This window comes from Brienomyrus brachyistius, chromosome 1 (genome assembly GCF_023856365.1).
Source record: "Brienomyrus brachyistius isolate T26 chromosome 1, BBRACH_0.4, whole genome shotgun sequence".
Classification (NCBI taxonomy): Eukaryota; Metazoa; Chordata; class Actinopteri; order Osteoglossiformes; family Mormyridae; genus Brienomyrus; species Brienomyrus brachyistius.
Window position 1 is genome coordinate 10,614,502 of NC_064533.1, and position 27,993 is coordinate 10,642,494.

General features: G+C 51.3%; 1 protein-coding gene across 1 annotated transcript in view; it reads left to right on the forward strand.

Annotated features, from left to right (window-relative positions):
• Window positions 1-27,993, forward strand: part of plxna4 (plexin A4) — a 155,183-nt gene that overhangs the window by 54,698 nt on the left and 72,492 nt on the right. Inside the window, 1 exon segment of the mRNA XM_049019343.1 lies at window positions 22,382-22,513. Within this exon segment, the coding sequence (XP_048875300.1) occupies window positions 22,382-22,513 (132 nt within the window).

Below are 27,993 nucleotides of genomic sequence, written 5' to 3' on the forward strand. Positions count from 1 at the left end.
TGTGAAGGAGTCGGCCTCTCCGACCTAAAATGACATCTATGTTGTCTGTGAAGGAGCAGGACACCTGCCATATTTGTGAAGGAGCTGGCCTCTCCGACCCAAGCGGGACACATTCTGTGTCTGTGAAGGAGCCGGCTTCTCTGACCCAAGCAGGACACCTGCTGTATCTGTGAAGGAGCCGACCTCTCCAACCCGAGCAAGACACCTGCTGTGTCTGTGAAGGAGCCGGCCTCTTCGACCTAAAATGATGTCTATGTTGTCTGTGAAGGAGAGGGACACCTGCCATATTTGTGAAGGAGCTGGCCTCTCCGACCCCAGCGGGACACATTCTGTGTCTGTGAAGGAGCCGGCTTCTCTGACCCAAGCAGGACACCTACCGTGTCTGTGAAAGATCCAGCAACTCTGACCCAAGCGAGATACCTGCCATGTCTGTGAAGGAGCTGGCGGGCTGCCGCCACGTGCCTGATGTGCCCTGTGTGAGTCAGACTTCCTCCATTAGTCCGACTCACACCTTCATGCTGCGCTGGTGCCTCACGCGCTCCAGGACCTGGGAAGATGACAAGAAGAGGCATAGCTTCACTACTGTCTGATGGCACAGGAGTGCCCTGGTGCTGAAGCACGCCTTCATTGCTATTCTGCTGCGTTTGGGGACTGAGAGCACTGGTTTTCTATGACTGCGAAGCACCTCCCTCCAGTGACACTCAGGTCCAGGAGGCTCCATTCCAACAGCGGGTCTCAGGCTCCTGATGAGCCGCTCCTCTCTCTCTCTCGTCTGTCTGCATTCCCTCCTCATGGGTAAATAAAGCCCTTTAAGTCAGTCAGACTGGCTCACGCTGTGTTGACAGATTCACTCGTCCCCAAGCAAATGCTGTTCCTTCCTGCAGAAATGCAATCCATGCACAGGCCTGGGGGGGGGGGAGTGGATCCAGCCCGGCCCCAACCCACCTGGTTCCTGTTACCCCCCTTCCCTTTTCAGGGTCATTAAGACTTGTGGGAATGCGGGCACCGGTGGTGATGTTCTCCTGCGTAATGAATGCAATTAGCTTCATTTGCTTGGAGATGCTCGGGCTTCTGTTTTATTTGGGCTGGTGAGGTGGTGTGGCCCCCATGGGCCCCAGGGCCCTTCAGTTGGAGTGCGGGTCTGTCTGTCGTCTGCCTGGGCCTCATGTGACCCCAGTGACGCGGAGCAGGGAGTGTTGGTGCTGGCTGTGCCCCAGTTACTGAAGAGTGACTGACTAATCCTGAGGTGGTGGCATTTCAGGTCTTAGAGATTCGATCTTAAAATACCCTCTGCACCAAGCAGCAGGACACTGAAGCAGGACGGGGTGCTAATGGCTCCGGCTATGGAGGAATCATCCTGGACATTTCTCACAAAACCTTATTTAATTTGTTAAAGACAAGCAAAAACATAACCAACATCACACGGCTGCAGCATGTGTCCTGTCTCTGTGTCAAGGGACATGATTCTAGCAATGTTATCACTGGGAAGGGAGCTATGGGGTTGGAGGTCATCTGATCTGGGCCACACAGGTACACAGACACACAGAGACACAGACACACAGACAGACACACAGACAGAGACACAGACTAAGACACACAGAGACACAGACACACAGACAGAGGCACACAGACTGAGACACAGACACACAGACTGAGACACACAGACAGAGACACAGACTAAGACACACAGACAGACACACAGACACACAGATAGAGACACAGACACACAGAGATAGGCACACAGACAGAGACAGTGACACACAAGCACAGACATACAGAGACACACACAGCTACACGCACTGATTAGGTATCTATCATACACAGGGCTACACATGTACCCACATGGAGCTACACATTTACCCTAATTTATACATGTACCCACATGGAGCTACACATGTACCCAGAGTTGCCCATCCGCATGTAATCAGACACAGCTGCTTCTGTACCTCCTGGCTTACCGTTAAACACAGAACCGCCAGACACACTCGCACATCCCCCCCCCTTCTCCCCCCGCCGGTTGGTTGCTGGCTTCCCAGCTTCCGGTGCCTGAACACGCCACAGGCCGCCGCGGCTCGTGGCCACGCTAATCTATGTTAATATATGTTAATGTAGGCAAATGAGATGCACCGAAAAGCGCCACATGTCCCAGAATGCCACAGCGCAATCACCTGTTACCAAAAAGACTGGCTGCTACGGGTACGGCAGCTGGTGTGCGCCATGGAAACGGGGGGGGCTCATTCACGTGTGTTTATGTGTACCTTGGCCGTGCCTGAGGCTGTTTAGAGAAGCACCCCTAGCACAGGGCCTGGAATCTCGTTCTTTCCAGCTGGAAGCGCGTGGCACCCTGACAGGTGTCATTATAGACTTTTCGCCGCCGCTCTTTGCCCAGGGATTTAGCGGTTCTGTTGGACCCGTCCGCGAGCTGGTAACGGATCTAACGTGACAAAGCCGGCAGGTTCTGTGGAGGGCTGGCGGATATAGCAGTTCCCCGGGACAGATCACGGTGTAAAGGGGAGCGACGCTGGCATCATGCAGAAGTTAACCAGACAGACCGGTTCTCAGGTGCTACGGCCCCTTTCTGGGGTTGGGGGGGCGGCACCTTGTTTAGGAGTTTTATGCTGAGCCAAAACTGACCAAGAGTCCCTGGGCACGCTGACACCGACCGCCTGCCGCAGAGACACATTATTCCTGTCAATTAGGCTGACAGATTGTTTGCCAGTTGCATGACTTCCTGTCTGCATAGGCCGACTCACAGGTCACGCAGTGGCCACCGCCCCCCCAAGAGACCTACCTGTGAGATCACACCAGAATGTGGTGGGCAGCATCCGGACTGCAGTGTCCCCAAAACCCAGCGGAGTTTCACCGAGAACCTCCCTCCCTGCGATATGAGGGACCATCATCGTATTGGTCATGTCAGCGGGAAAGTACAAAATACATAAACTTAAATGCATTATGCAGAACGAAAGGACAGCATCGCCTAGCATGCAAAACAGCTGCTAAACACCGTCTCCATGGTAACGTGGGGCGGCTCCGTGTGTGTGCATGTGTCTGACCGTCGGGACTGCGAAAGGGTGCCGCGCCAACGTAGTCAGCGTGATTACGGCTCTCTCGTGAAGACCGTGGCTGTAAGCTCCGGTCATCGATTCGGACCTCTGGGGGGGGGGGGCGGGGGTGCAGTCGTCACTAGGACTCGGCCTCATTCCCACTGCAGATTGTGGTGCTGTCTGTGTCATGCTGGCAGGAAGTTGCCTTCACAGCGGCTGCCTAGAGCGAGCAGGAAGATCAGTGGGGGGAATGCAGAGGGGAAGGAATCACAAACGCAGCGGGGCGGGGGGGGGGGGGGGGGGGCAGGGAGGTCACAGGTGAGGCTGGGAGGTCTGCTCGGACCCAATGCCACCAGCATGCCCATACACAGGTCCCACACGTGGCACCGCATGTCTCGAGCCCGCCATGTGCTGGTGCCGCAGTCCAGAACCGGGGCCCGGGGCCCAGGGCCCATAGCTGGCACTGGGCTGGACCCTCATTTTATTCGCCTTTCCCCTCTCTTTTTTGTACCCATCTTAATATTATATATTTAATTTGCTATCTGTCCTCCTCTATTGATCCCTCATTCCATCTCATGGTAAACATTCCCTAAGAGATATTACCACTTTTACCAACAGGCAGACTTCTTTGGTCAGCTAACATTAATCTGAGGAGCGTCATGTGTTGATGTTATGTTTTCAAGTAGTGCTTTCAGAAATAGTAATTAACACTTTGATCATGTTCCTTCTTCCTCCACCTCTCCACTGCCTTGCTCTCCTCCTCACTTACAGGTTGATTGGTCTCTGGAATAATAGCTTCCTCATTATGTAAATCAAAATGTCTCACTGCCTTTTGTGGTTTAATTGAACGTGTTGGTTTGGACTATGATGCAACTTAAGTCAGTTGTTGTGAAAACAGTTCTGCGTTATAGGAGACTTGGAATGTGGTGGCGGGGATGTGGTGGGGGTGGCAGCCCTTGGAGGCTTCATGTGGGGCAGGGGTGGGGGTCACAGGTTTGCGGCCTCAGGTTGGGAAGCTCGTACTCCCCCCCCCCCCCCCCCTCCACTAACCCCACACTTCCAAACAACTCGCGCATAGATTCACATGCAGCTCCCCTGTCATGTCCTTGCTAATGAGCTCAGGCCGTCCAGCAAGAGACCAGCCGACTTCCTGCGCACGTCTGCGGCGTTTTTCATGCTCTGTGTGCAGCCTACACCCCGTGAGCTCTCTGGCGATTTATGTGCTCGTGCCAAAAGTGCATGTGAGCTTTTCACCCAAAGAAAGATGAATTCAGCGGGAGTCAGGCTGTGTGGAGTGGTAGTAGAAGCGAGTATGAGGCATGTGCGAGTGACAGCATGTATTAAAGGGCAAGTGATCTCCCAGGAGCTACAGGGATAGAGGGGTGGGGGTGCTATTTTTAGGGCTCTTTGTGATGCCAGAATAACTGGATTCCTCCCGGGAGTCCCTAAAGGACACAACTCCGGACTCAAGAAGCCCGGAAAGGGTGAAAAATGGAAGGAAAGTGAGCATGAGCCCTAGTCTGGCTACAGGAACAGTGAATGTGAAGGTACAGGGACTGAGACTATGAGGCTACAGGAACAGAGACAGTGAAGGTACAGGGACTGAAACTGTGTGGCTACAGGAACAGAGACTGAAGTTACAGGGACTGAGACTTTGTGGCTACAGGAACAGAGACAATGAAGGTACAGGGACTGAGGCTGTGTGGCTACAGGAAAAGAGATTGTATAGGTACAGGGACAGAGATTGTGTGGCTACAGGAACAGAGTCAGTGAAGGTACAGGGACTGAGACTTTGTGGCTACAGGAACAGAGACAGTGAAAGTACAGGGACTGAAGCTGTGTGGCTACAGGAACAGAGACAATGAAGGTACAGGGACTGAGGCTGTGTGGCTACAGGAACAGAGACAGTGAAGTTACAGGGACTGAGACTTTGTGGCTACAGGAACAGTCAGTGAAGGTACAGGGATAGAGACTGCGTGGCTACAGGAACAGAGACAGTGAAGGTACAGGGACTGAGACAGTGTGGCTACAGGGACAGAGTCAGTGAAGGTACAGGGACAGAGACTGCGTGGCTACAGGAACAGAGACAGTGAAGGTATAGGGAGAGAGACAGTGTGGCTACAGGAAGAGAGACTGAGAAGAGTATAGAGTTTTGAGAAATGCTTGTTTTTCCCAGAAAGGAAGCAGGCCCACAGATTCCCCAGTACAGCCAGCAGGGGTGTGTTCCCCTTTTGTCACAGCTGCTTTCACAAATAGAAGCCCCCTCCTGACCTGCTGACTGTAGGCCGAGTCAGGGCCAAAGGCGTTAGTGGGGGAGCAGAGATTCAGTGATTCAGCAGCTTCTGCCAGTTAAGCAGGCTTCTACCCCAGGGCTGCGTGTCAAAAAGAGGGTGATCCACCCCGCACCACATATACCCCCAACTGCACATAACGATCCTGCTGCATGACAGCCCTGCGCCAGTTCTCTGTGTTCTCAGCTAATCTCCTTTGCATCAATCTCAGCCAGCAGTTCAAAAAATAAGAGTAGACATGTGGGCATGTTGTAGGTGACGAATCATTGTGTTCGTTGTTCATTCTGTAAGGCGCACCTAGCTGTGTCAGGAAGGAGTTTAATTTGTAGTCTGTCATTATGATGTCTTACGGGCTGTTTGCAAGGCAAACAACTGTGGACGTCTAGTTATCCAGCTCTCTAACCAAAAGTGCTAACGCTTGTTGGATCGCTCGAGCCAACAGCAGTACCGTTTTTGTTTTAAAGAAGAAGAATTTCTGAGACAGAAATGACACAGGCAATCTCCTAAGACAACTTTGGCACTGTTCGTCCAGTCAGTGCTCAATATGCAAATCAGCTGACACGAGTAGGAAATAATGTGACAGACAGCCAGTTGCCACAAATCAGACTACTGGGTGGTCTATTCCTGGTGGTCAGAAGCTGCTAGTGAACTGAGAGATCGTGATTCGGTTTATTTTTGACAGAAACAGTGCAGAACGATCTGTGAAACATGGGCTGTGAAATTGTGATTTAATTACCAGATTGGTGTTGTTCATATGTGCTTTCGAATCAGCAGTCATGTTCGGTTTATAAATCACTTGCTCTGAGTCTGAGTCCACATGTCGCTCTCTTCAAATGGGAATGAGAATTTCTGTTCCCATCAGCTTATCCACAGTCGATCATAGTTCTCCCCGGAGCAGAGGAACTGCCACGCATCTGGCTACCTGCTGAGACTGTGTCCTCCCCCAGCCTTATGCTGTTTCTGGAGCCTGGAAGCAGGCCAGAGGAGGAAAGTTCAGGTCCAGACAGTAAACATCCAGACCAAGATTTAGTTTCAGCCCACCAGTTGAGTGCTCTGTGACTGCGACTCTTTATACTCAGTTGGTTGGTTGAAACAAAATCTTGGCTGGGATTATTACTTTCTGGACCTGAACTGCCTTTCTGTACCTGAACTAACTTTGCAGAGCAACTTGCTACTGTCCAATAGCCAGGACTGATATAAGAAAATACTCTCCTCCAGGATCAGAGATGAATTACCCGGCTCTCGCTGCTCAGTGCACATGGATGACCTGTCAGTATGAAAGCCCCACCACCCCACCCTGCCCCTGACTACAGACCACAGGAGGAGCCTGGTTTATGCAGCACTGGCATGGAGTTTTTCCTCCACTTGCCGGCAGTGTTGGGAGGACAGAGTCACCTGTCAAGATTCTGTGAGAGTCGGTCACCAGGGGATGCATCATTCAGGCAGCAGCCAGCAGTGGAAATGGCTCAAACAGCATAGATTGCACTGCCCTCCAGTGGAGTGGAATGGCACTGCGGCTTCTACACCTACAGAAGACTTAGTGCAAATTGATAAGTGATGGGTAGCCTGGTGGTACAATACCGTGTATTATTATTAATGTTGTTGTTGTTATTACTACTATTATTATTTAGCTTACAGTGACTTTTGATAAAAGTACACAGAGGTATACAGGGAATTTTAAGCTGTGTTGTGTGTATGTGTGTGTGAGATGCAGACTCTTTCCAGTTATCTTGACAGTTCACCCCCATGAGCCTCCGCACTGCTGGGAAACGTGATCAGAACGGATCTGGAAGGATAAACCAGTTTAGCAGTTATGTCTGTGATAATAAACCAGTTTAGGAGCGGGTCTTAGAACATAAACCAGTTTAGGGGCTGGGTCTGGGATAATAAACCAGTTTAGGGGCTGGGTCTGGGATAATAAACCAGTTTAGGATCTGGGTCTGAAAGTATAAACCAATGCAGCAGCAAAATTTTGGTGAGGAAATCTTTGTAAAGATTTAGATACTATATTGCCTCTTGAGATAAAGATCCTTCATACAGCTTGATGTAGGAAGCTTTAGTCCATTTCAAGCCTGACTTCTTCATCGCTGTGCCTCCTGCTGGCCACACCTCTAAGTATCATGCTGAGGACTCTGCCGGGCTGCTGTGTGATGGTACTCATGGGCAGCGCAGCAAAGCTTCAGCCCCTCAGCGATGCCCTACTTAGCAAGGAACTGATTCATATGCTTCGTGTCTTTTGCATTTATGTAAATATTTGACGATCTAAAAGTATTAATATATTTGCATATATATATATATATATATATATATATATGTATGTATGCATGTATGTGTGTGTGTGTGTGTGTGTGTGTGTGTGTGTGTGTGTGTTTGAGTAAACGCGGGCAGCTGTAGCATTAATCAAAGGCAGCTCGCATCAGCTCACTTCCTGAAATCCAGACTAAACGTAACGTAAGGCACATTTCTTCCTTCATAACAAAGAGTGACATTTTCTAATTATTTTCCCGTGTGCCCTTCCTGTCGGAGATGGGCTCTGTGATTAATCCGTCGGCGTAGCCTGTGTGCCACGAGCTCTGCTGGCGCTGGAGGGTGCTGCTTGTGGGGTGTTCAGGAAAGATCTTACGAGACAGGAATGGAGACGTTGGCTTTTTGAAAACGGGGTTTTGGAGAAGGGCTGGGAGTGTTCTGAGGATTGTGCAAGTATGCCCATATCCACCGGGTGTTTGGGCCCAGTGTTGCCGTGGTAACAGGGACGGTGGTTTTATTTGTTTGACCGGCCCAGTGGGTGTCCGCAGATTTCGGCCTTCCCGCGGCCCATGACCAATCAATGGAGGAGTCTGGACCTGGCACCCTTCTCAGAAGGAGATTCTCCTCACATCTCCCATGGAAACTGAGCACGCTCAGTGGCGCCATTAATGAGCAGGTGCTGGCCAGACCTTTGTTGTAGTCCACCTCATCTAATTACACCTCGGATGCAAGCGGAACCGACATGGAATCGGAATCCGAGCCATTGAGATGGGTTTAATGGGGGTTCGTTAGGGGCAGAGTCTCTAAGAAAAGCATCTGCATGAATGTTACTTAGCTGTGCCTAAGGGAACAGGTGACGGGGGTTGGGGGTAACAGAAGGGAAGGATTATTAGGTAATGGGAGGTCACCCAGTGGACTGTATGTTTGTATGTGTGTTTGGGGGAGTGGGTTCACTGGCTGTCTGGGCGTTTGAGGGGAAAACACACTGGGGATAGTCATGTGACATGCGAGGGTTTCACCACGGTTTAAATGAATCTGTCTCTTTTTCAGTGACTAGTTAGTTAATAGCTGGAAGCCACCATTGTTGTGATTATTTGTTGAGAAATGGTCCGTCTGACAATTTAAGCATATAAATTAGGACTTAGTTATTTTTGAGTTCCTCATGTGGCCCCTGGAGGATGGGCTCCGCCTTTGAGTCTGGTCCCTCCCAAGGTTTCTTCATTCTGGGGAGTTTTTCCTTGCCACTGTAACCTCTGGGTAACACTCTGGGGACTCTGGGCAAGGATAATGTAAAGCGCTTTGAGACAATGTAATGTTTTGAAAATGAGCCATACAAATATAATTCAATTAAATTCAATTGAATTGATCAGTGGTTTTTAGCTGGCTGATAGCTTCACCTTGCCCATGCGGTGAATTTTGTAATATGTTTGTCTGATCTGTGTCGCTATAGCTGGCTCTTTACTGGACGCTACCTTTCTGTGATTATTTGTTGCGACTGGTGTGATTGATCTGTGATGTTATAGCAAGCTGACAGCTGGACACCACCCTTGTTTTGATTATTTGTTTTGATTGGTCAGATTGATTGGTGATGTTTTGGCTAGCAGATAGCTGAACGCTGCCTTCGCTGTGAGTGACACGCCTTTTTCCAGTTCCCATGTGTCATGTTTGTCTTTCCAGGGTCACGATGCTTCAAAGGTCGATCCCCTAACCCATAGCCGCAGTCTGGTAGTCAAAACAGTTCAATGACGTTTTCTTTGTATGACCCTTGGGGTCAGAGGTCAATTAGTGCCAGCGATCAGGGAAAAGTCATGATATTTAAATTGCAAGATGGGTCAGCATTGACTTCCTCCCCCGCTGTCCCTTAAGGCCATTGTCAAGTGGCCTTTCCAGCATGCGGCCAGATGTCATACAAGTTGTATCATGGAGAATCAACTGTCCGAGTGCAAAAAGATAATTCCACACCAATTAGTGTGTGTATAATCAGCGTAATTCACATCCCGTTCCACTTATGTGGAAAACAAAGACAAAAGTACACTGGCATGCTAATTACAAACATATTTGATTAATTACACGCTCTGCGAAACCCCGTTTAAAGAGACGTTCTCCCATTGGCTCACAACAGAATTCCTTTTGTGCCGGTCACAGCAAGCGCGTCCAATTAGGGACTTACACTTTGTTACCGCGGAAACAAACATGCACCGGCTGGACGTGGCATCCCTTTGACATGGCTCAAAGTAAAGAGTAAACATGCTGAGATGAGCATGTATTTGCAATCGGGGCCCACACAGGGGGGGGTTCACTAACAGTGCCATACCCATTTCCTGCTCCGCTGTAAACCATTAGATCCTGCCTCCCGACATACTCTCCCCTATCAGGGACGTGGCTAGCTGCCATACTTCTCTAATAGCGCTCCTGCTCAGCTAAATGTAAGATGTGTTCAAATCCCACACTGTAGCCAATCTTGTCATAGGGAGGTGTGTTTACCTGCTCTAAGCCCCTCCCATGTGTACAGCTGTGTATAGACCACACCTGCTCTAAGCCCCTCCCATGTGTACAGCTGTGTATAAACTACACCTGCTCCAAGCCCCTCCCATGTGTACAGCTGTGTGTAGACCACACCTGCTCTAAGCCCCTCCCATGTGTACAGCTGTGTGTAGTCCGCACCTGTTTTATGTCTCTCTCATGTGTACAGCTGTGTATAGACCGCACCTGCTCTAAGCCCCTCCCATGTGAACAGCTGTGTGTAGACCACACCTGCTCTAAGCCCCTCCTATGTGTACAGCTGTGTATAGACCACACCTGCTCTAAGCCCCTCCCATGTGTACAGCTGTTCTTAAACCACACCTGCACTAAGCCCCTCCCTTGTGTACAACTGTGTGTAGTTTGCACCTGTTTTACATCCCTCTCATATGTACAGCTGTGTATAGACCACACCTGCTCTTAGCCTCTCCCTTGTATACAGATGTATGTAGACCACGCCTGCTCTAAGCCCCTCCCATGTGTACAGCTGTGTGTAGCCCACACCTGCTCTAAGCCCCTCCCATGTGTACAGCTGTGTGTAGCCCACACCTGCTCTAAGCCCCTCCCATGTGTACAGCTGTGTGTAGCCCACACCTGCACTAAACCCCTCCCATGTGTACAGCTGTGTGTAGCCCACACCTGCTCTAAGCCCCTCCCATGTGTACAGCTGTGTGTAGCCCACACCTGCACTAAACCCCTCCCATGTGTACAGCTGTGTATAGCCCACACCTGCTCTAAACCCCTCCCATGTGTACATTATTAGTAGTATTGGTCCTACGTCTGCTACTGAATAATTGCAGTTCTGACATCCTTATGATCTCTCTGCCTTGAGTGGGTCTCTGTCATCTGCTCCTGGCCCGGAGGGGGTCACTTAAACCTTTATCTGCCCCACCCCCCCTCTTCCTCCCAGGGGTATGTGGTTTCTCTCAGAGCCAGTGAAGGTAGTGTCCTGGAGGGTTCCCCCCTCCCTGGCAGCACCCACACTGGAGACAGCAGTAAACATGCCTTCTGTCACTACCCAAGCTCCCCCCCCCCAGCAGTAACACTTCTCTTCAGAGAAAAGGTTGAGCTGCTGCTTTTCAATTTGGAGGACAGTGTTCAGACCCCTGGGAGCTGCGGCGTCACCCCCTCCCTTGTACGCCTTGTTTCACTTAGCGCCCTGCCTGCTGCTCGTCTGTCCCACCTGGGCACCGCAGCAACCTGTGGTGGACCGGAACTGCCGTTCGTGGTTCGCACGTCATGTCTGTGTGTCTGTGTGCGTGTGTGTGTGTGTGTGTGTCTGTGTGTGTGTGTGTGTGTGAAAGGCAGAGCAGTGCTGAATACTCTCTACACAGGCAGGCTTCTTCATGGGGGGTGGGGGGGTTCTGGGCCAGGTCACTTCCACCTCACAGGGTCCATCTGGACCAGAGTAAACTGGACTATGGTCTATGAACCTCAGAGCTAGCTAGGGCTGGAAAACCAACTCCTTCTGTCCAACATGGACCAATAGAGAAACCCCATACAAAACCCTCCATGAACGGCTTCAGCGATTGGACGTGGTCGCTCTGAGGTGTGGCTTCATATCCTGGATCTTCCCTCCCTGTGCTACCACTGGCCACCTGGGAATCAGGTGCTGGGACACGGCCTCGCCGGATCGTCCGTGTCAGAGCGGGGTCCTGTTTGCACAGCTGACGACAGAACCCCAGCCTGTGGCAGCCGCTGTAGTTTCATTCACTGTGTGCAGATAACTTAATAACTTAAAAAAAAAAAAAAAAACTTTAAAATAAACCAACTGGTAACTCGCAACTTTAAGTTCGCTAAGAAATCGGAAGAAGGCTGAACAGTGCATTGTTCAGGGATTACCCATCATGCTTTGCTGTTTTTTAATAAACTCATTTCCCTGCTTCTCCTAGAGGCTTGCTATTTAAAAACCATGATAATTATCTTTCGTTATTATTTAATTGCTGTTTTTCATTTTAAAACAAATACAGATTAACCCCCTCCACTTATCAGGAATAATAAAGAAAGTGTAGGTTTGGCAGTGGGCTAGTGAGTGCGCCCCCCACCTTTCCTCATTCAGAATGTATCTCCCCGCCACACAGTGCCGTGCAGAACAGCTAATCCCACCCCCCCTCCCCCCTACGCTCAGCCCCGAGCCGTTACCACGGCTTCTACACAGCTCGCTGGTGTAGAATAAAGCCCGTCATTAAAATGTTAAAGAGTTCCCTGGGATAATCCTGAACTGGGCCTTGCCGGCGGCTCTGTCCCGATAGCAGCACAATGCAGGTGCTGATGTGGTCAGAAGGAGGAGCTGATGAGCGCTCCTGGCATGTGGGATGGGGGGCATCGGAAGGGGGGGGTGACCTCCAGAGGCAGATCAGCGGCAGCCCGGGTGGGATGGGTTTAAGTACGCAGCGTGCAGATGGGGAGGGGGGGGGTGAGGCTTGTAGGCAGGGCAATGATCTGGAGGGGGAGGAGGTTCCATCAGAACATGGGGGGGTCAGACCTGAATTACAGGCATCTATGTCTGAAATAATTTCTGCAAAATTGTGGGACGTAGACTTAGACCTAGCAGGAACAATGTAACTAAATGCTAGGGTCCACGGAGTGAGGCTGTGCCCCATGGGAGCCAGTAGGGGGCGCAGCAGAGCACTACATTTATGATGCTCCCTGCTACTGGGAGGGTACCAGATGGCAACTTTTGAAGCAGGGTGTATAGGGCGGGGGTGGGTGGAGATACATAGGCGTGGGGTGCGGTCAGCTGGAGCGGAGGAGCCACCAAACCCAGCTGCTGGGGGGTGGAATGTGCCATCTGTGCGGGGCCCATGCAGGCCGCGGCGTGTAGGAAAACACAGTGTGCCAGCGATTCTCTCTAACCCAGTCAGCCCCCCAGGGCTGCCTCCCCCCCCCCCACGTGTCTCTACCGCTCTTAATTAGCCCAGATGCTGAGAAGTTCACGGATCCTTAGCCAAAAACCAGTCTGAGGCCCCTATAGCCCTCCCCCGTTCCGATTAACACGCATCAAACCCGGGGCCACGGATGTACCGCTTTCCTGTGCCTTATCCAGCTTGGCTCCGGCAGCAGAGCCCCCCTCCTCTGAACACGGGCTTGCCGAGGGGGGGGGGGGGACGTTCTCTGTACCTGGCTGGTGGAGGAGTGTGTCTGGCTGAGCCTGCAGCCGGAACATTCCGGCGGCCCGGTGAAGAGACAAGGCAATTAAAAACGAGCGAGGGGCACGCGCCGGGCCCAACCATGAGAGGGAGGGGCGCGGCTCCCATGCCAGTGTGCTCATTAAAGCTGCCTTCCTCTGTCCGTTATGTCTTAGAAATGCTGTTTCAATGAAATGCACTTCTGGCCTGACGGACGGAGGCAGTTTGTTTGTATGTATAAAAGCCTCGGTGGGGAGAAGTGTTTGCGCCATTTATCGTTATTATTGCAGTTCGTTGGAGGAAGAGGGAACTGTTACTGAAGCAAACTACCCGCAGGGGTAAAGGGCGGCGTCTTGGCATGACCGAGACCCCCGCGGGGGCATGAGTTACTAGACAGGAACCCGGTGCGGCACAATCAGAGATGGAGATGCGGCAGGAAGGGAGACACCAAACAGCCCTTCAAACACATGTGTTTGGACGGGGTGGCATGAAGAAGCTACGAACGTTGTGGGATAGATGGTTTGGGGCTGGGGGGTTAACTCGTAATGATGGGCCTTGGGGTTGGAGCGGCACTTTGAGCGGTATGGAGCAGACCAGCAAACAGCTGATGGTCGAAACAGCACAGGTTTACTTCCAGTTTAACCAGGATTAACCTGCTTCCAGATCTGGGCCTGCCGTTGCCGGGCTGCCTCCCGTCCCAGAGAGCCGCTGGGGCCGCGTTTTAATTAGCGCTCGATTTACACCTGACACACGGGTGAGGCCCTCGCCCTGGCAGCGTTTGGATTAAGCCGTAGGAGCAGGCAGGGCGCTGGTGTGCTGGGAGCGCCGAGGACCGGAGCCTGAGCTCAGCCGTCCTGCCAGTGCCTCTCTGTTTGTGCAGAAACCTATCCCACTGCACGCTCCCTCGCTCAGAGGTTTTATTTTCTTCTTCCCTCCCCAGCCGGGGCCCCCAGGCATCCATGTCCTCTCAGCAAAGGCTACCTTGAACTCATAAAAGCAGCTGACGCTGATCCACGGTCAGTAGCGGGAGCAGCTTTCCATCTTTGCATCTTAATTTGATTCCAGTGACACAGGCATGCTGGGTATACAGGCTATGTGACACAGAGCAACGCAGCGCCTCCCTGTGGTAAGCTCTGCTCAGCAGCGGGAGCTGTCCCTGTAAAGCGCTCTAATTAAGCCCCCACTGCCGTCAGTAAGCTGTCCGCAGGCAGCTCCAAGTCCCCTTCAGACACTTCCCTGATTTCCTCGTCACACGCCAGGGGTCAGGGGTTCGTATGTCATGACCTTAAGGGGATTAAGGTTCTGGCCAGACAGGGATCTGCTCCCCCAGTCTAAATATGGACCCTCCCCGGCACCCCCTCCCTGCACTCTTTCTCCATGTTTCCCTGGAGACCTGCACTGTACCTATGTGACTAATGTCCCCCCCCCCTTACAGTTGGGCGGGGGTGGCTTCCGGCGGGGGCGGAGCTTTTTCTGGGGCCAAAGGGAAGCACAGATAAAATGAGCTTCCAGGAACATGGGCACTCGGCAGCTCTTTAGAGTAATCTAAGCTGGGGGAGAGAGTGGACGAATGGGGGGGGAGACAAGGGGGGCGTTTGGGTGAAGGAGGGGGAGGTGAGGGAAATATGAGCTTCTTGTCCTTAGTAGAGTTTGTGTTTAAGGGGCTGCTGTTGCTGTTTCCCTTATATGCAGACATATGCCTGCCTTCGAATATGTGACCTGCCCCCCCCCCCTCCCCCCCCCATCCCCCCACACGTGTGCCCTGCTCTCTGCCAGCATGGCTTCTCAGCATGGCCGCAGTCCCTAATTGAAACTTTGAGCTGCACATAAGAGGATTTTGGTGTCGCAATGAAAGACAAAATCAGCACATCCTCTTCAGCATTCTCCTTCTGTGGGAGAGCAACTCCTGCCACTCTTTCCAGGATTAGCCCCCCCCCCCCCCCCCCCACACACACACACACACAAGCCTGCCAGAGATTCCACATGATATATTTAGATGTTATTTGCCAACAGAGCCGTGTGCGCGCCGCCTGTGTTCTGCCCCCCGCCACTCCGCCAAGGCTGCCTTTGATTTGTCACACAGGCAGGATAAGGCGCCATGCACTGTCACGGCACCAGCTCCCGGGGGGGGGGCAGCCGGGGGGGGCAGGGCCCCGCAGAGCCGACCGCCATGGGGCTGTGAGAAAGGGGCCAAGGATGTGGATGTGAAGCGGACTGAGAAGGAGGCCAAAAGTAAAGAGGAAAAGGGGACACAAGGATGGAGGTGAAGGGGAGAGAAGGAGAGAGGAGAAGGGGACAGAAGAAGGGAGGAGAAGGAGAGAGGAGAAGGGGACAGAAGAAGGGAGAAAAGGGGATACAAATAGGGAGGAGAAGGGGATACAAGGATGGAGGTGAAGGGGAGAGAAGGAGAGAGGAGAAGGGGACACAAGAAGGGAGGAGAAGGGGACACAAGGATGGAGGAGAAGGAGAGAGGAGAAGCGGACATAAGAAGGGAGAAAAGGGGGTACAAATAGGGAGAAGGGGACACAAGGATGGAGGAGAAGGAGAAAGGAGAAGGGGACACAAGAAGGGAGGAGAAGGAGACAAGGATGGAGGAGAAGGAGACAGAAGGAGAGAGGAGAAGGGGACACAATAAGGGAGGAGAAGGGGACACAAGGATGGAGGAGAAAGGGATACAAATACAGGAAGGAGATGGGGCCACAAGGAGAGAGGAGAAGGGGGTACAAATAGGGAGGAGAAGGGGACACAAGGATGGAGGTGAAGGGGAGAGAAGGAGAGAGGAGAAGGGGACAGAAGAAGGGAGGAGAAGGGGACACAAGGATGGAGGAGAAGGAGAGAGGAGAAGGGGACAGAAGAAGGGAGGAGAACGGGAACACAAGGATGGAGGAGAAGGAGACAGAATGAGAGAGGAGAAGGGGACACAAGAAGGGAGGAGAAGGGGACACAAGGATGGAGGAGAAGGGGGACAAATAGGGAGGAGAAGGGGACACAAGGATGGAGGTGAAGGGGAGAGAAGGAGAGAGGAGAAGGGGACAGAAGAAGGGAGAAAAGGGGGTACAAATAGGGAGAAGGGGACACAAGGATGGAGGAGAAGGAGAGAGGAGAAGGGGACACAAGAAGGGAGGAGAACGGGAACACAAGGATGGAGGAGAAGGAGACAGAATGAGAGAGGAGAAGGGGACACAAGAAGGGAGGAGAAGGGGACACAAGGATGGAGGAGAAGGGGGACAAATAGGGAGGAGAAGGGGACACAAGGATGGAGGTGAAGGGGAGAGAAGGAGAGAGGAGAAGGGGACAGAAGAAGGGAGAAAAGGGGGTACAAATAGGGAGGAGAAGGGGACACAAGGATGGAGGAGAAGGAGAGAGGAGAAGGGGGCACAAGAAGGGAGGAGAAGGGGACACAAGGATGGAGGAGAAGGAGACAGAAGGAGAGAGGAGAAGGGGACACAAGAAGGGAGGACAAGGGGACACAAGGATGGAGGAGAAGGGGGGACAAATAGGGAGGAGAAGGTGGAAAACCCCCCCACACAAATAAAAAGATGCAAACACGCAGCCGCATGGTTGCACACCGGCACAAACACGCTGGCGGTATTTGGAGCCTGAAAGGTGTTTCCTGTGTGTTGCCCTGCCTTCCTGTCTCCGTGTTTTCCCTGCGATCTTTAAGAAAAGCAGTTAAATGGGAAACTGTTTGTTCCTTGCTATGTTTTTGCAGCCAGCCCATCCCTTCCCTGGCAGTAATCCCTCCCCTCTGTGCACTTAACCCGTGGCCATGAGACAGATTATTAATTTATGGCCCTGGCTTCTGATTGATTCTGCCTCATTTGGTTGTTACAGAGAGACTTGGTCATTGTTTATTTATGACTGCACTAGTGGGGGGGGGGGGCATGCCATCTCACGCCCCGTCCCGGATGCGCTCCAGTCACACTTCACTCACTCGACTCTCCCTTGCCATGTTGACCGCCCGGTTCCAACCTCTGCGGGGGGGGGGGATGGACCCCCGCGTGGTGAGGAGAGGTTTGGGTCAGGCTGCTCATGCATTATTGATCTGCTCAGAGAGGATGGGTCACCCAGACACTGTGCTGACACCCCCCCCACACACACACACACACACACACATTATCCTTCTCTCGTCCTTCCCTTTCTTCTCTTCCGAATGGATATTCCACTCCTGACTCCCTGGTCACCCCCCCATTCCTCCTCTTTATCTCCCGCTCTGCTCTCTCCTCTCCTTCCTTCCATTCACAGAGCTGCTATAAAAATGCAAAAATTTCCTTCTTGGTTATTTGATGGTATCGTTCAGTGTGAAAGGGCTTTCTCTCTCTGTCTCTGCCGGGGCGGGGGGAGTGGGGGGTGGGGCACACTGATAATGGCACGCCGAGGATGGACCTGTTGAAAGGGGGAGCATCGGCAGGACTGCAGCAACGATCCGATTGGCCGGGTTCCTCCACTAAAAGGAGTCTGCTGCCAGCCAGAGCTGCCCGTGGCATCGGTGGGGAGAATCAAAGGTGAAGTGACTAGCACCGTGCCACCCCTTACATGCCACCCCTTACATGCCACCCCTTACATGCCACCCCTTACATGCCATCCCACACACACGCTCGCGAGCCCAGCCTTGGTATTCGGCTTCAGTGCAGAGCTCAGTAATAACCCCGGAGCCATATGGGACACCTCCCTGATTGGCTGTTTTCTATAGAAACAGGGTCACACCCACGTTAATAGTTAGTGCTGATGCATTCTGGGGGGAGGGGGACCAGATAAGGGAAAACTACCCGTGATACATTTCCACTGGCTCATGCCCTACATGTCCTCTAGGCAGTTCTGCTCCAATAGTACAATGCAGCCCACCAAGAACAAGGAGATGCAAGACAAGGCCTGGTCTAGGGGTGCGGCTGGGGTGTAGCATATTTGGTTTGCAGACCAGAGGAAGTCTTCAGGACTCCCCGACAGGATTCCCTCTGACCAAACTCCAGCATCCCTGTTTCCATGGGAATGGCTGACCTACACCTCCAGTGACTGAAAGAGAGGGTGCAGCAGAAAAGTAGCTGCGACAGGCTCTGGGAAACCACGCCTTGGTCAGAATTCTTGTCGTATCTTTGATACTCTGATGTGGTGATTTGACCGAGCGCAGAGGTGGCATGTGATAAGTCGGTCGTCAGCATGATTCTCCCATGATCCCCCCACCCCCTAGTCTGTCTCTGTGGGCGGGTTAAAAGCATCGGGTATCACTTATGCCACATTCAGTGAGGCCTTCATTTCACCAATTACCTTGTGAAACTTGATTCGGGGTAAAGCTGAAGAATCACCAGGATGGAACTGAGGGGGCCGTCCGCTGGCTGCCGTTCTGTTTCCAGCCAGGGGGGAGTGACAGGCTTCGGTGCCCCTCTTCTCTAGCCAGACGCTGCGGCAGTAGCGCCCCCCCCACCTGTGTGTGCAGTGGTGCCCCAATCCTTTCTACATGCCTGGACAGCACCGCAAGGGACTTCCTTTTCCTTCGGGACACATTTTCCCCCCATTAGTTTACAGCAATGTTTCACTGTGCCTCATCTTGTGTTAGACTGTGCTGTTCGAGATTGATTTGCGGCCACAAAGAGCCTTAAAGAGAAGGCTCTCGCCCTTTTCTGTATTCTCTGTGTGGATCTGCACCTCGCTTTTAAGTCACAGGTGGGGCAGAGTGAGGAGGGAATTGGCGGGGGGGGAGGGGGGGTTTAATGGAGCTTGTGCAGTCAGGTGTTGCAGGAAAGACGGTTTGGGCTCTGAGGCGGTGCTGGTTGCGTTATGTGATTTGGGACTTCTGAGCAGGGTTAGGAAGAATCCTGGGCTGAGCGATGATGGTGCCAGTTTATTACTCCCGGGGCACTAGGCGGCACTGTATGAATTTGGGTCTGGATTAAGACAAACGAAGGCTGTGATTCGCAGTCCTGGCGTCAACAAAGCACAGCCCTAGTACTCAACATTGTCAAGGCCATCCGACTCCCATTAACAGTTGATAGTGAATGTCCACCTACACAATCCTGTTGTTCATAAGGATGTATATTTAAGACACCATGGAATCAGGAGGCTGGTAGTGTAGTGACAGCTGGAGGAAGTGCAAAGGCACTGAAGTAAGTGAAAGGGCACGGAAAGAATTGGAAGGGTGTAGGGGGAAGTGGAAGGGCATTGGAGGAAGCAGGAGGAAGAGAAATCGTGAAGGAGGAAGTGGAAGGGCACAGGAAGAAGTGGAAGGGGACGGGAGGAAGTGGAAGGGCACAGGAAGAAGTGGAAAGGCACAGGAGGAAGTCGAAGGGCACAGGAGGAAGTGGAAGGGCACAGGAAGAAGTGGAAGAGCACAGGAGGAAGTAGAAGGGGATGGGAAGAAGTGGAAGGGCATTGGAGAAAATGGAAGGGCACAGGACGAAGTGGAAGGACGCGGGTGGATGTGGAAGGGCACAGGAAGAAGTTGAAGGGGATGGGAGGAAGTGGGAGGGCGTAGGAGGAAGTTAAAAGACACGGGAAGAAGTGGAAGGGGATGGGAAGAAGTGGAAGGGCCTAGAAAGAAGTAGAAGGACATGGGAAGAAGTATAAAGGCAAAGCAAGGAGGAAGTGAAAGGGCACAGGAGAAACTGAATCCTCCTAGAAGAACAGCTGCCTGCTGTTACCATCCATCTGTTATCCACGGCCTACATTCACAGCAGAACTTACCCTCAATAGCACAAAGTTTCTGGGCTGGATATTTACATAACTTACCCTATAAACCCAAGAAATTCAGGTGTTAGATGGTTATGGAGATCTTCCTCAGTACCATAGAAACTTCACCTGGATATTTACAGTAACACTGCATAAGCGTGCTACAAATAGCCACAGAAACAGAAATTATTGTTAAAACTGTCAGTGGTCTGACCAATCAGAGCTCAGCGCAAAGAAGAAGATGCTAATAAATGTCAGGTGACCAATTACGGTGTACCGTCTGGGCTTTTCAGTGAGCATATGTATCTTCAGAAAGAGCTGTTAGTATTTAGCAGGACTGTCTGACGCCCAGTTCGAAATCTTATTATGGCTGACATTATCATTTCTGCTTGTTTTCCATAAAAAATGTTTCAGTGCTTCCTTTAAGCAGTAGGTCTTAAAGGCGGCCGCTGTGCATCGGATCCCTCCTGAGGGACTTCAGATCTCTGTCAATGCTTTCTTTCCTACTATTCACTCAGCCTGAGTGAATCCCTTCCAGAACATTCTGAAAATGATGAGTGGAACATGGCAGTGGGATAAAGGTGTCTGAGTCCTCCTCCCCCCCCGAGTAGGATGAGGTGCCCATACAAAGTGCATGACTGCCCCGCCTTATGCCGGGATCACATTTCTGCGGTGAGACGGCTGATTGATGGATGGAGGGATTTTGTTTTCCATCTGATTTGCACACCCGTGCTGGACGGAGCGCAGGATCACGAGATTAACGGAATTAAGATGCACGTCAAATTTAATCCCCATATATTAATGTGATAGCAGAGATTAGCGGTGTAATCCATTTAGGATTTGAAATATGTAATCCACTTGAATCCCAATGAAGCCGAACGATACAATCACAATCGTTGTATGTTTAATCGTTTTCTTTAACCTTTAAAAGGGGAGAGGCTTGAAAACCAAGGAATGTAAAACAGACTCACGTGAGCTGGGGTGGCCTGGGATGTGTAGTTTTTTTTTTTTCTTCCAGCCTATATTTAACTGTATGGGTTGCAAAACTACAGTGACCAGCATGCCATGGAGCAGGCTGATAACGCTCTAGTTTATGAGCTGGATTGTGAGCACGGCTGCAGAGGGGATGTGTGCATGCAGTGCTGGACAGTGAAAGGCGAGCCACAGCACACATTAATTCGCCTCCCAGGCTTTGTTTACTCGCTCTGTTGCCGGTGGCCCAGTTCCAGCGTAGCACAACTCATATCAGTGGGTTTCTAATTGCCTGTTTGTCTGAATCTGGCCTCAGGGTCCTCGGTCACCTCCCCCTACTGCCCCCCCATCCTGGTTGCTATTTCTTTCCCCCCAGTCCAATAAGCGGAGCACGGTTGATGATAATGGGCGTCTTGTCCATGCCTGTCTGGAATTCTGTGACGATCTTAACCATGTGGGGAACGCATCCCCCAGCCTAGGTATGTGGCGGGATCCGTAATAGGATACCCTACCTGGGCACCTCTCGCTCCTACCCCCCAAAATGAGCTTACCTGATCGGGGAGATTAGATAGCCGTTCTGTGGATCCGAGGCGGTCTTCTGTAACTGCCCCCCCTCCCACCCACTTCTCCATTCCTCTTTCCTCCTCTCTCTCCTCCTTTGAGCAGACGCCACAATGCAAGCCCATGGAAGCGTGTGCCATGTCAGGGGGGTGTGTGGGGGTGATTCGCACTGCCAGCCAGGCAGTGAGGCACTAGGGCTTAGCCTTCCGGGGCCCCAGAGAAGTAGTCCGAGGGGCCCGCTGCCAGGAAATGGGGTATGGGGGGGGCCCTTAAACCTTTGAAATGAAACCAGGGGGGTTCTTTCAAAGGCCCATTCTCTCACCGAACAAGATCTCCTGGCGACAGAAGTCGGGCGGCGCGGGGTCAGTGGGATGGGCACAGGTGGAGAGCGAAGGAGCCCGGTGGAGATCACAGGCCCCATTGTGCCCCCCCCCTCCCCTCCCCCCGCCTCCGTGGGACGGCATCGCGAATCTGCACCATGCAGCTCTTAGAGATACAGAGTAATCGCTTACAGCGATGTGAAGCGCAAGAAGGATAAGTGCAGCCATTCGCAGAGCACATTGGCGGCTCGGAGTGCTTTGTCCTTACAGACCTCTGTGCTGAACCTCTGTGAGATAAGGCACAGAACTATCAGTTCTGTCTGTAGATTGAATACCAGACAGCATTGAGCCATGATGATAATAATGACGAAGATCCTGATGACGATGTTGATGATAATAATGGAGATGATGACAAAGATTATAATGGTGTTGATGGTGTTTATGAATTTGTAAATGATGATGATGATGATGATGATGATGATGATGGTAATGATGATGATTTGAGGGCATAGCTCCAGTGGTCAGAATTATTGATGATGGCATGGAGCTGATTTGGTTCCTTACGCATGGAAAGAACATCAACCCAGCTATCTGCCAAGGTACACTAACAGCTATGCTCTCTCCCGCATCCTCAGATCCGCGTGGATGGACCCTCCCATGGCGCCTTACAGTACGAGACCATCCAGGTTGTAGAGAGCGGCCCGATTCTGCGGGACATGGCCTTCTCCACAGACTACCACTTCCTCTACGTCATGTCAGACACGCAGGTAAATTTCACCCATTTACGGTGCCCACGTTGATGGTTCTAGGCTCTGATTCTGAGGCAAATGTGAGGGACTCATCCTGCTCAGATTTGGGTGGTTTTCTATTGGGTGTGTGTTTCTGGGCGATATTCCCAGGCCTGGTCACATGGCCTGACACCTGATCTATCACATACTCTGCACTCTCCCTCTCTGCTCTGATGTTATAAAGAAACACTGTATATTGTCAGATGGGAAGAGCTCTGAGGCAACCCCCATCAACTCCCCTGCGACTGGGCCACCAATCCGATGTCTCTCTGTTATGTTTGGGCTGATCATAATCAGGTTGTATTACAGAAAACAAATATTCCTATTATTAGTATATTATCATCTGTTATGCAATATCGTTGCTATTTTAAATGATGTCTAATCGAACCAGAGGCTGGGGACCTGGCACCTGTCCTGGGAAGCCTTCGAAATACGATGAACACACTCTGACATACAGGAAGCAAACAGCCACACCAAAAGCAAAGGGACCTCCTGCCACTTATGTCATAGTCGGTGTGTGACAGCATCTGTACGATGATTAATCAAGGTGATATTATTAACAAGAGCAGCAGGTCAGCTCATTGGTAGCGGGGAGGCCCAAAACCCAAGCAGTGGGAGGGGGGATGTGTGCCACAGAGCTGGGGTCATGTTTCGGGGGGGGGGGGGGGGGGGGTGACCTGACCCGAGACTGTGGTGGGGCTGGGGACAGGGTGCCACCCAGCCGGGGATGTGTTCAGGGAGTGGGCCTGAACTGAGGTGGGGGGGGGGGGGGTTCGTACTAGTAGCTTTAATTTGCTTGGCGTAATCTTACAGAGGAGGATCCTTTATCAAGCAAGATCCCTCAAAGAGTAGAGTCCCATATAGAATAGAATAGAATAGAATAGAATAGAATACCTTGATTGTCATTGCACAAGTACAATTGTTGCGACTTCCGTACTCAATTATCATGGAGGATCCCTCACAGAAGAGCATTATAGAAAAGGATCCCTCATAGAGAAGGATCCCTTAAGGAGAGGGATCCCCCTTTCAGGGCTGGGTTTGATACACTAATAATCTACCCTGATTTTAAGCCCTGTATACAGCCCTGCTATTATTGGCCGGATGCTGCTCTTCTCGCCTCGGAGCCCCGATTGCTGACCTGTTGCTGTTGGAGGGCCGGTATCTCCATTGCCTTGCTGCTTCTTTATTTCTTATCTTTCTCCCTCCTCCGCCTCTCTCCCGCCCGGCCCGGATGCCCAAGGGCATATTGGTCTCATTTCGTATCTCCTATGAAAAATGTCCCACAGCACATGATAAGTATTAAAAAATATCGCTGTGTCAAAAGGGCAGCTGGTAATATTGCACAGGATGGCAGCAGGGGGGCTCTGATATATTCCCATTTGATTAGGCTCTTTAATACACAGCGACAGCGGCGTCCTGCGGTGCATGCGTGAGAGAGAGTGCGGTGTGCTGCGTATGGAGAGAGACTGCAGCGTGGTTGCGTGTATACATGCGAGAAAGTATAGTGTGTTGCAATGTGGGAGAGAATGTGGTGCGTGGCAGGTGTGTGAGTGTGATAATTTGTGCGTGAGAGAGTGTGTGGTGTGTTGTGCGTGGATGAGAGAGTATGGTATGTTGCGTGTGTGAGAGTGTGGCGTGTTATGTGAGAGTTATGTTATGTCTGAGAGCGTGCGTTACGAGTGTGAGAGAGTGAGGTGGGTTGTGTGTCTGAGAGAGTATGGCATTCTGTGTGTGAGCAAGAGCGTGGTGCATTGTGTGTGTGTGTGTGAGGGTGTCATGTAGTATGTGTGCATTAGACAGTATGAGGTGTTGCACACGTGTGAGAGAGAGGGTGGTGTGTTGTGTGTGTGAGAGAGAGTGGCCATGTTGTGTAAGCTTGCATGTGCACAGATGAGAGTGTGGAGTTCGTGTGCTTGCATGTGTGTGTGGTGCACCTGTGCCGGGTTTCACAAGTGTGTGGAAAAAGCATTATAGCATAACATCAGCCCTTTTCTCTCTGTCTCTCTCGCTCAATACCCAAGTGTGACTCCTGCATCTACAAACAGAATTAGGATTATTTTGACAGAGAACTTAAGCTGATTTGTTTTTTATTATTAAATTCCCTGCTCTGGATGGTAATACCTCACCTCCCTATACCTCTGAGGTAGTGCAAAGAAGAAAAGACTTTCTGTGCGATTGGGGTGGGGCTAAGCTCCTTGTCTCGGAACCCTCACATACCTTATAGAACCTGATGTAAACAGAAGCCAGTTGTGCTATGCTGGAACAGCCAGTAATGGATCTCCTAAATAAATCCTTCCAGAACCCTCTCCAACCGAATTCTCACGTTCTACAACGCCATAAACGGATCGTCTGTTCTAGAAAGTTCTAGAACCCGCATTGTTATATCACGGGCGTTCTGCACTGCACAGAGTTGTTGCTGATTCCTGCTGCTTCAGGACTGCCCAAGGTGATCCTGGACACGACGCGCCTGGCCTGTATGTCGCTTCTCCTCATTTCATATTCTTGGTTATTTACAAATCGCTTGTTCAGATTCAAGTCAATATGGAGCATTTTCTCGAAGCGTACTTTCCCAAGTTGGATTCACAGGGTGTCTGCTTTCAGCGCCGAGCGCTGAAGAAAGGCTGTTTGGATTACAGGATGTCTCACACTAAAACAGCAGGCTTTTTCATTACATCAGTTATGTCAGATTAATTCTCAGTTGCAATCTATTGTCTTACACTAATTAGCCCATTAACCTAGAAAAGTTCTGTTTTCTCTAAGCATCGTGGATGTCATCTCTGAAGAACACAAGGTTATATTAGAAAGGTTTGTGGCAATGTAAACGGCCGTGGAAGGAGCGCGTGCAGGTCCCAGTGTTAGCAGCCCGGCTAATGGCGGGGCAGGGATTAACATGCATGGATTTGGGAGTGGATCAGGAACGTGGTCTTCCCGGTACCCGGAATTTTTCTTTCCTCAGGAACAGATTGAAATTCGGGAGGCTTTCAGCAGCTGGTAGCAGGTTCTAAGATGCTGCCAGAACATTCTGCATTTTTAACAGAAGGCAGACGGTAGAGTGTTCCGGACCACATCAGCACCACGGCCAGGATTCGGCTGGAGTGTGTAATTACTGAGCCCAATATAGGCCCGTTTGGTCCAGTAGGGTGTGATTACAGATCCATTGTTCAGAGGCCAGATCCAGGGCAAAGCCCCTTCTTCACCACCACCCAAAAAGAGTAATTATGAAGGCCCTTTGTACCATGGAGCTTGTTTGTGACCCAGAAGCCAAACCAGAGAGCAGCTGGCCAGCCTGTAACGGATCAGAGACTCCTGGGGGGGTTTCTCTCTGTTACCTGCATGAATGTGCACAGTTGGGGGCAGAGCATTGACTTACTTGTGCCGCCCCTCCGTTCTCCCTCCCAGGCAGGAATAAAGGTTTTAAAGATGCTAGGAGTGGTGGTTTTATGATGGCAAGCTTCCGAGTTGGATCAGCTCATCTTCCATAGCACCAACAATGGGTTGGTAGTTTGAGAGGGTCAGGAGAACAGCCTGGGCTCCGTAAGCCGGTCGATCGCTGTGTCAGAATGGGTGATGGTGCTGCTGGGGGGGGGGCAGGGGGGCTGCTGTTGTCGTGGACAGATGACCAAGGTCGCAATGTCCCTGTCAAACTGGGAACCACTGCTGAACTGCTAATGAAACCAGCAGTGTTTTGGAGGTGAGACCATGCTGTGCTGAACGGGACTAAGGGAGGCCAAATTCAGGATTCATCTCACCAAAGATTACTAGCACTTATTCACAAGACCAGACCACTGCACTGCTGCCCCTTCTTCAGGATAACATGGGGCGTCTGTCCATGTGGGGACAGCCAATAGCAATTCTGTAGGCTTCAGTTGGCTGTTGTCAAGTCCTTTCAGCACCCATGGAAGGTGTTTATGGGTTGGACTGCCTTTAGCAATGAATTAAGGCTCCTAGGGCTCCAGTCATTTGACTTTCAAGGGTAGATGCCTACTCTGCTTTAATGGAATATATCTTTAAGTAGTTAATTTAGATGTACAACCAGTGGTAAGTATCTCCAGTCAGAATTTTGTTCAAGGCATATCCGATAAAGACTGAAAAGCGACGATAAAAAGGGTGTCATTGTGAAGCTCTGAGCCCAGCAGTCTGCCGAGAGTTAGCATGGCTAACGCAGAGAAGCAGAGGCACGTTAGCCTCGACTAGCGCGTAGCGTATTGCTCATCACGGTGCCTTCGCTAAACAGCCCTCCTCTCTTTCACGCTTCTCACAAGGCGTGTACGCTTATGTCACGTGCTGTATGTCTTCCAGATGGAGGCTCATTTCAGCCTGGAAGGTGATTTGCATTTCATTTTACATGCGTGAAAGTGCTGGTGTGTACATGATGGAGCTGGTTTTGACTCCATTGACTGCATTGCTGGTGCAGAGCGGCACGGCCTGTTAGCGACATTCTCACAAGATTGAAGCGGCCGCATCACTACGCTGGACTCAAGTCAAGATAGGAAGCCGGTCCACCCTGCAGAAAAACCTGCACAGCAATTGGATCGTTAGCCGATCATACAGTTAGCCGTTTTGACTGTTAGCCAGTTAAACCGTTAGCCGATTGGACCATTAGCTGATCGGACCATTAGCCAACTGGGCTGTTAACACGGGGCTGCAGACCACCTGACCATCACTTTGACCTCCTACCTCAAGTTCACGGAAGAGCACACATCACAATGTACCTCCTTCACAATCTCCTCCCATGTTCACAGAGACACGTGTCTATATTACTTCTGTAAAATGATATTTCACATTATGGGACATCCAGCACATGGGGGTCGTTTTCAGTGCCCCCCCCCCCCCCCCCCACCCTCCCCCCCCCCCACCCCAGCGCTTCACAATTACGCACTCGTGACGCAGAGCAGAGCTGAAACCATTAAATCGCGTGATCCGCATGGCAAACCACGGTAACCCGCCTGGCGTGAAAGTCAAATGCCTATCACCCCACCACCCCCCCCGCCCCTCCCCAGAGGCACGTGCCGTTTACGGGAAACAGTGCTTGCAATCTCATCAAAAATATTTAATGAAGACGACCTTTCATTTCAATTATGAGCGTGCGTTTAATGACAATCATCGGGGGTCCTGCGTTATATAATCCCCCTGCCTCACATACAGTTTATGGACTCTTTTTATTAGGTTTTTATGGGATCCCTGCTTTGTGCTGGAGGGGATTTTTCTTACTGGGGGGTGGGGGGGGGACCCCCATACGCTGTATCTCATCTGCTGTATAAAGACTTAATCAGAAAATCCCTGGGGGAGTTTGAAAGGAGACATCTGCCTTAGCAGAACCCTTTGCTTATGTCTTATATATCTTATGTATCTATACCTACACATGTGCACATACTGCTATGTCATATATCTTATGTACCCACATATGTGCACATACTCCTATGCCTCATATATCTTATGTACCCACATATGTGCACATA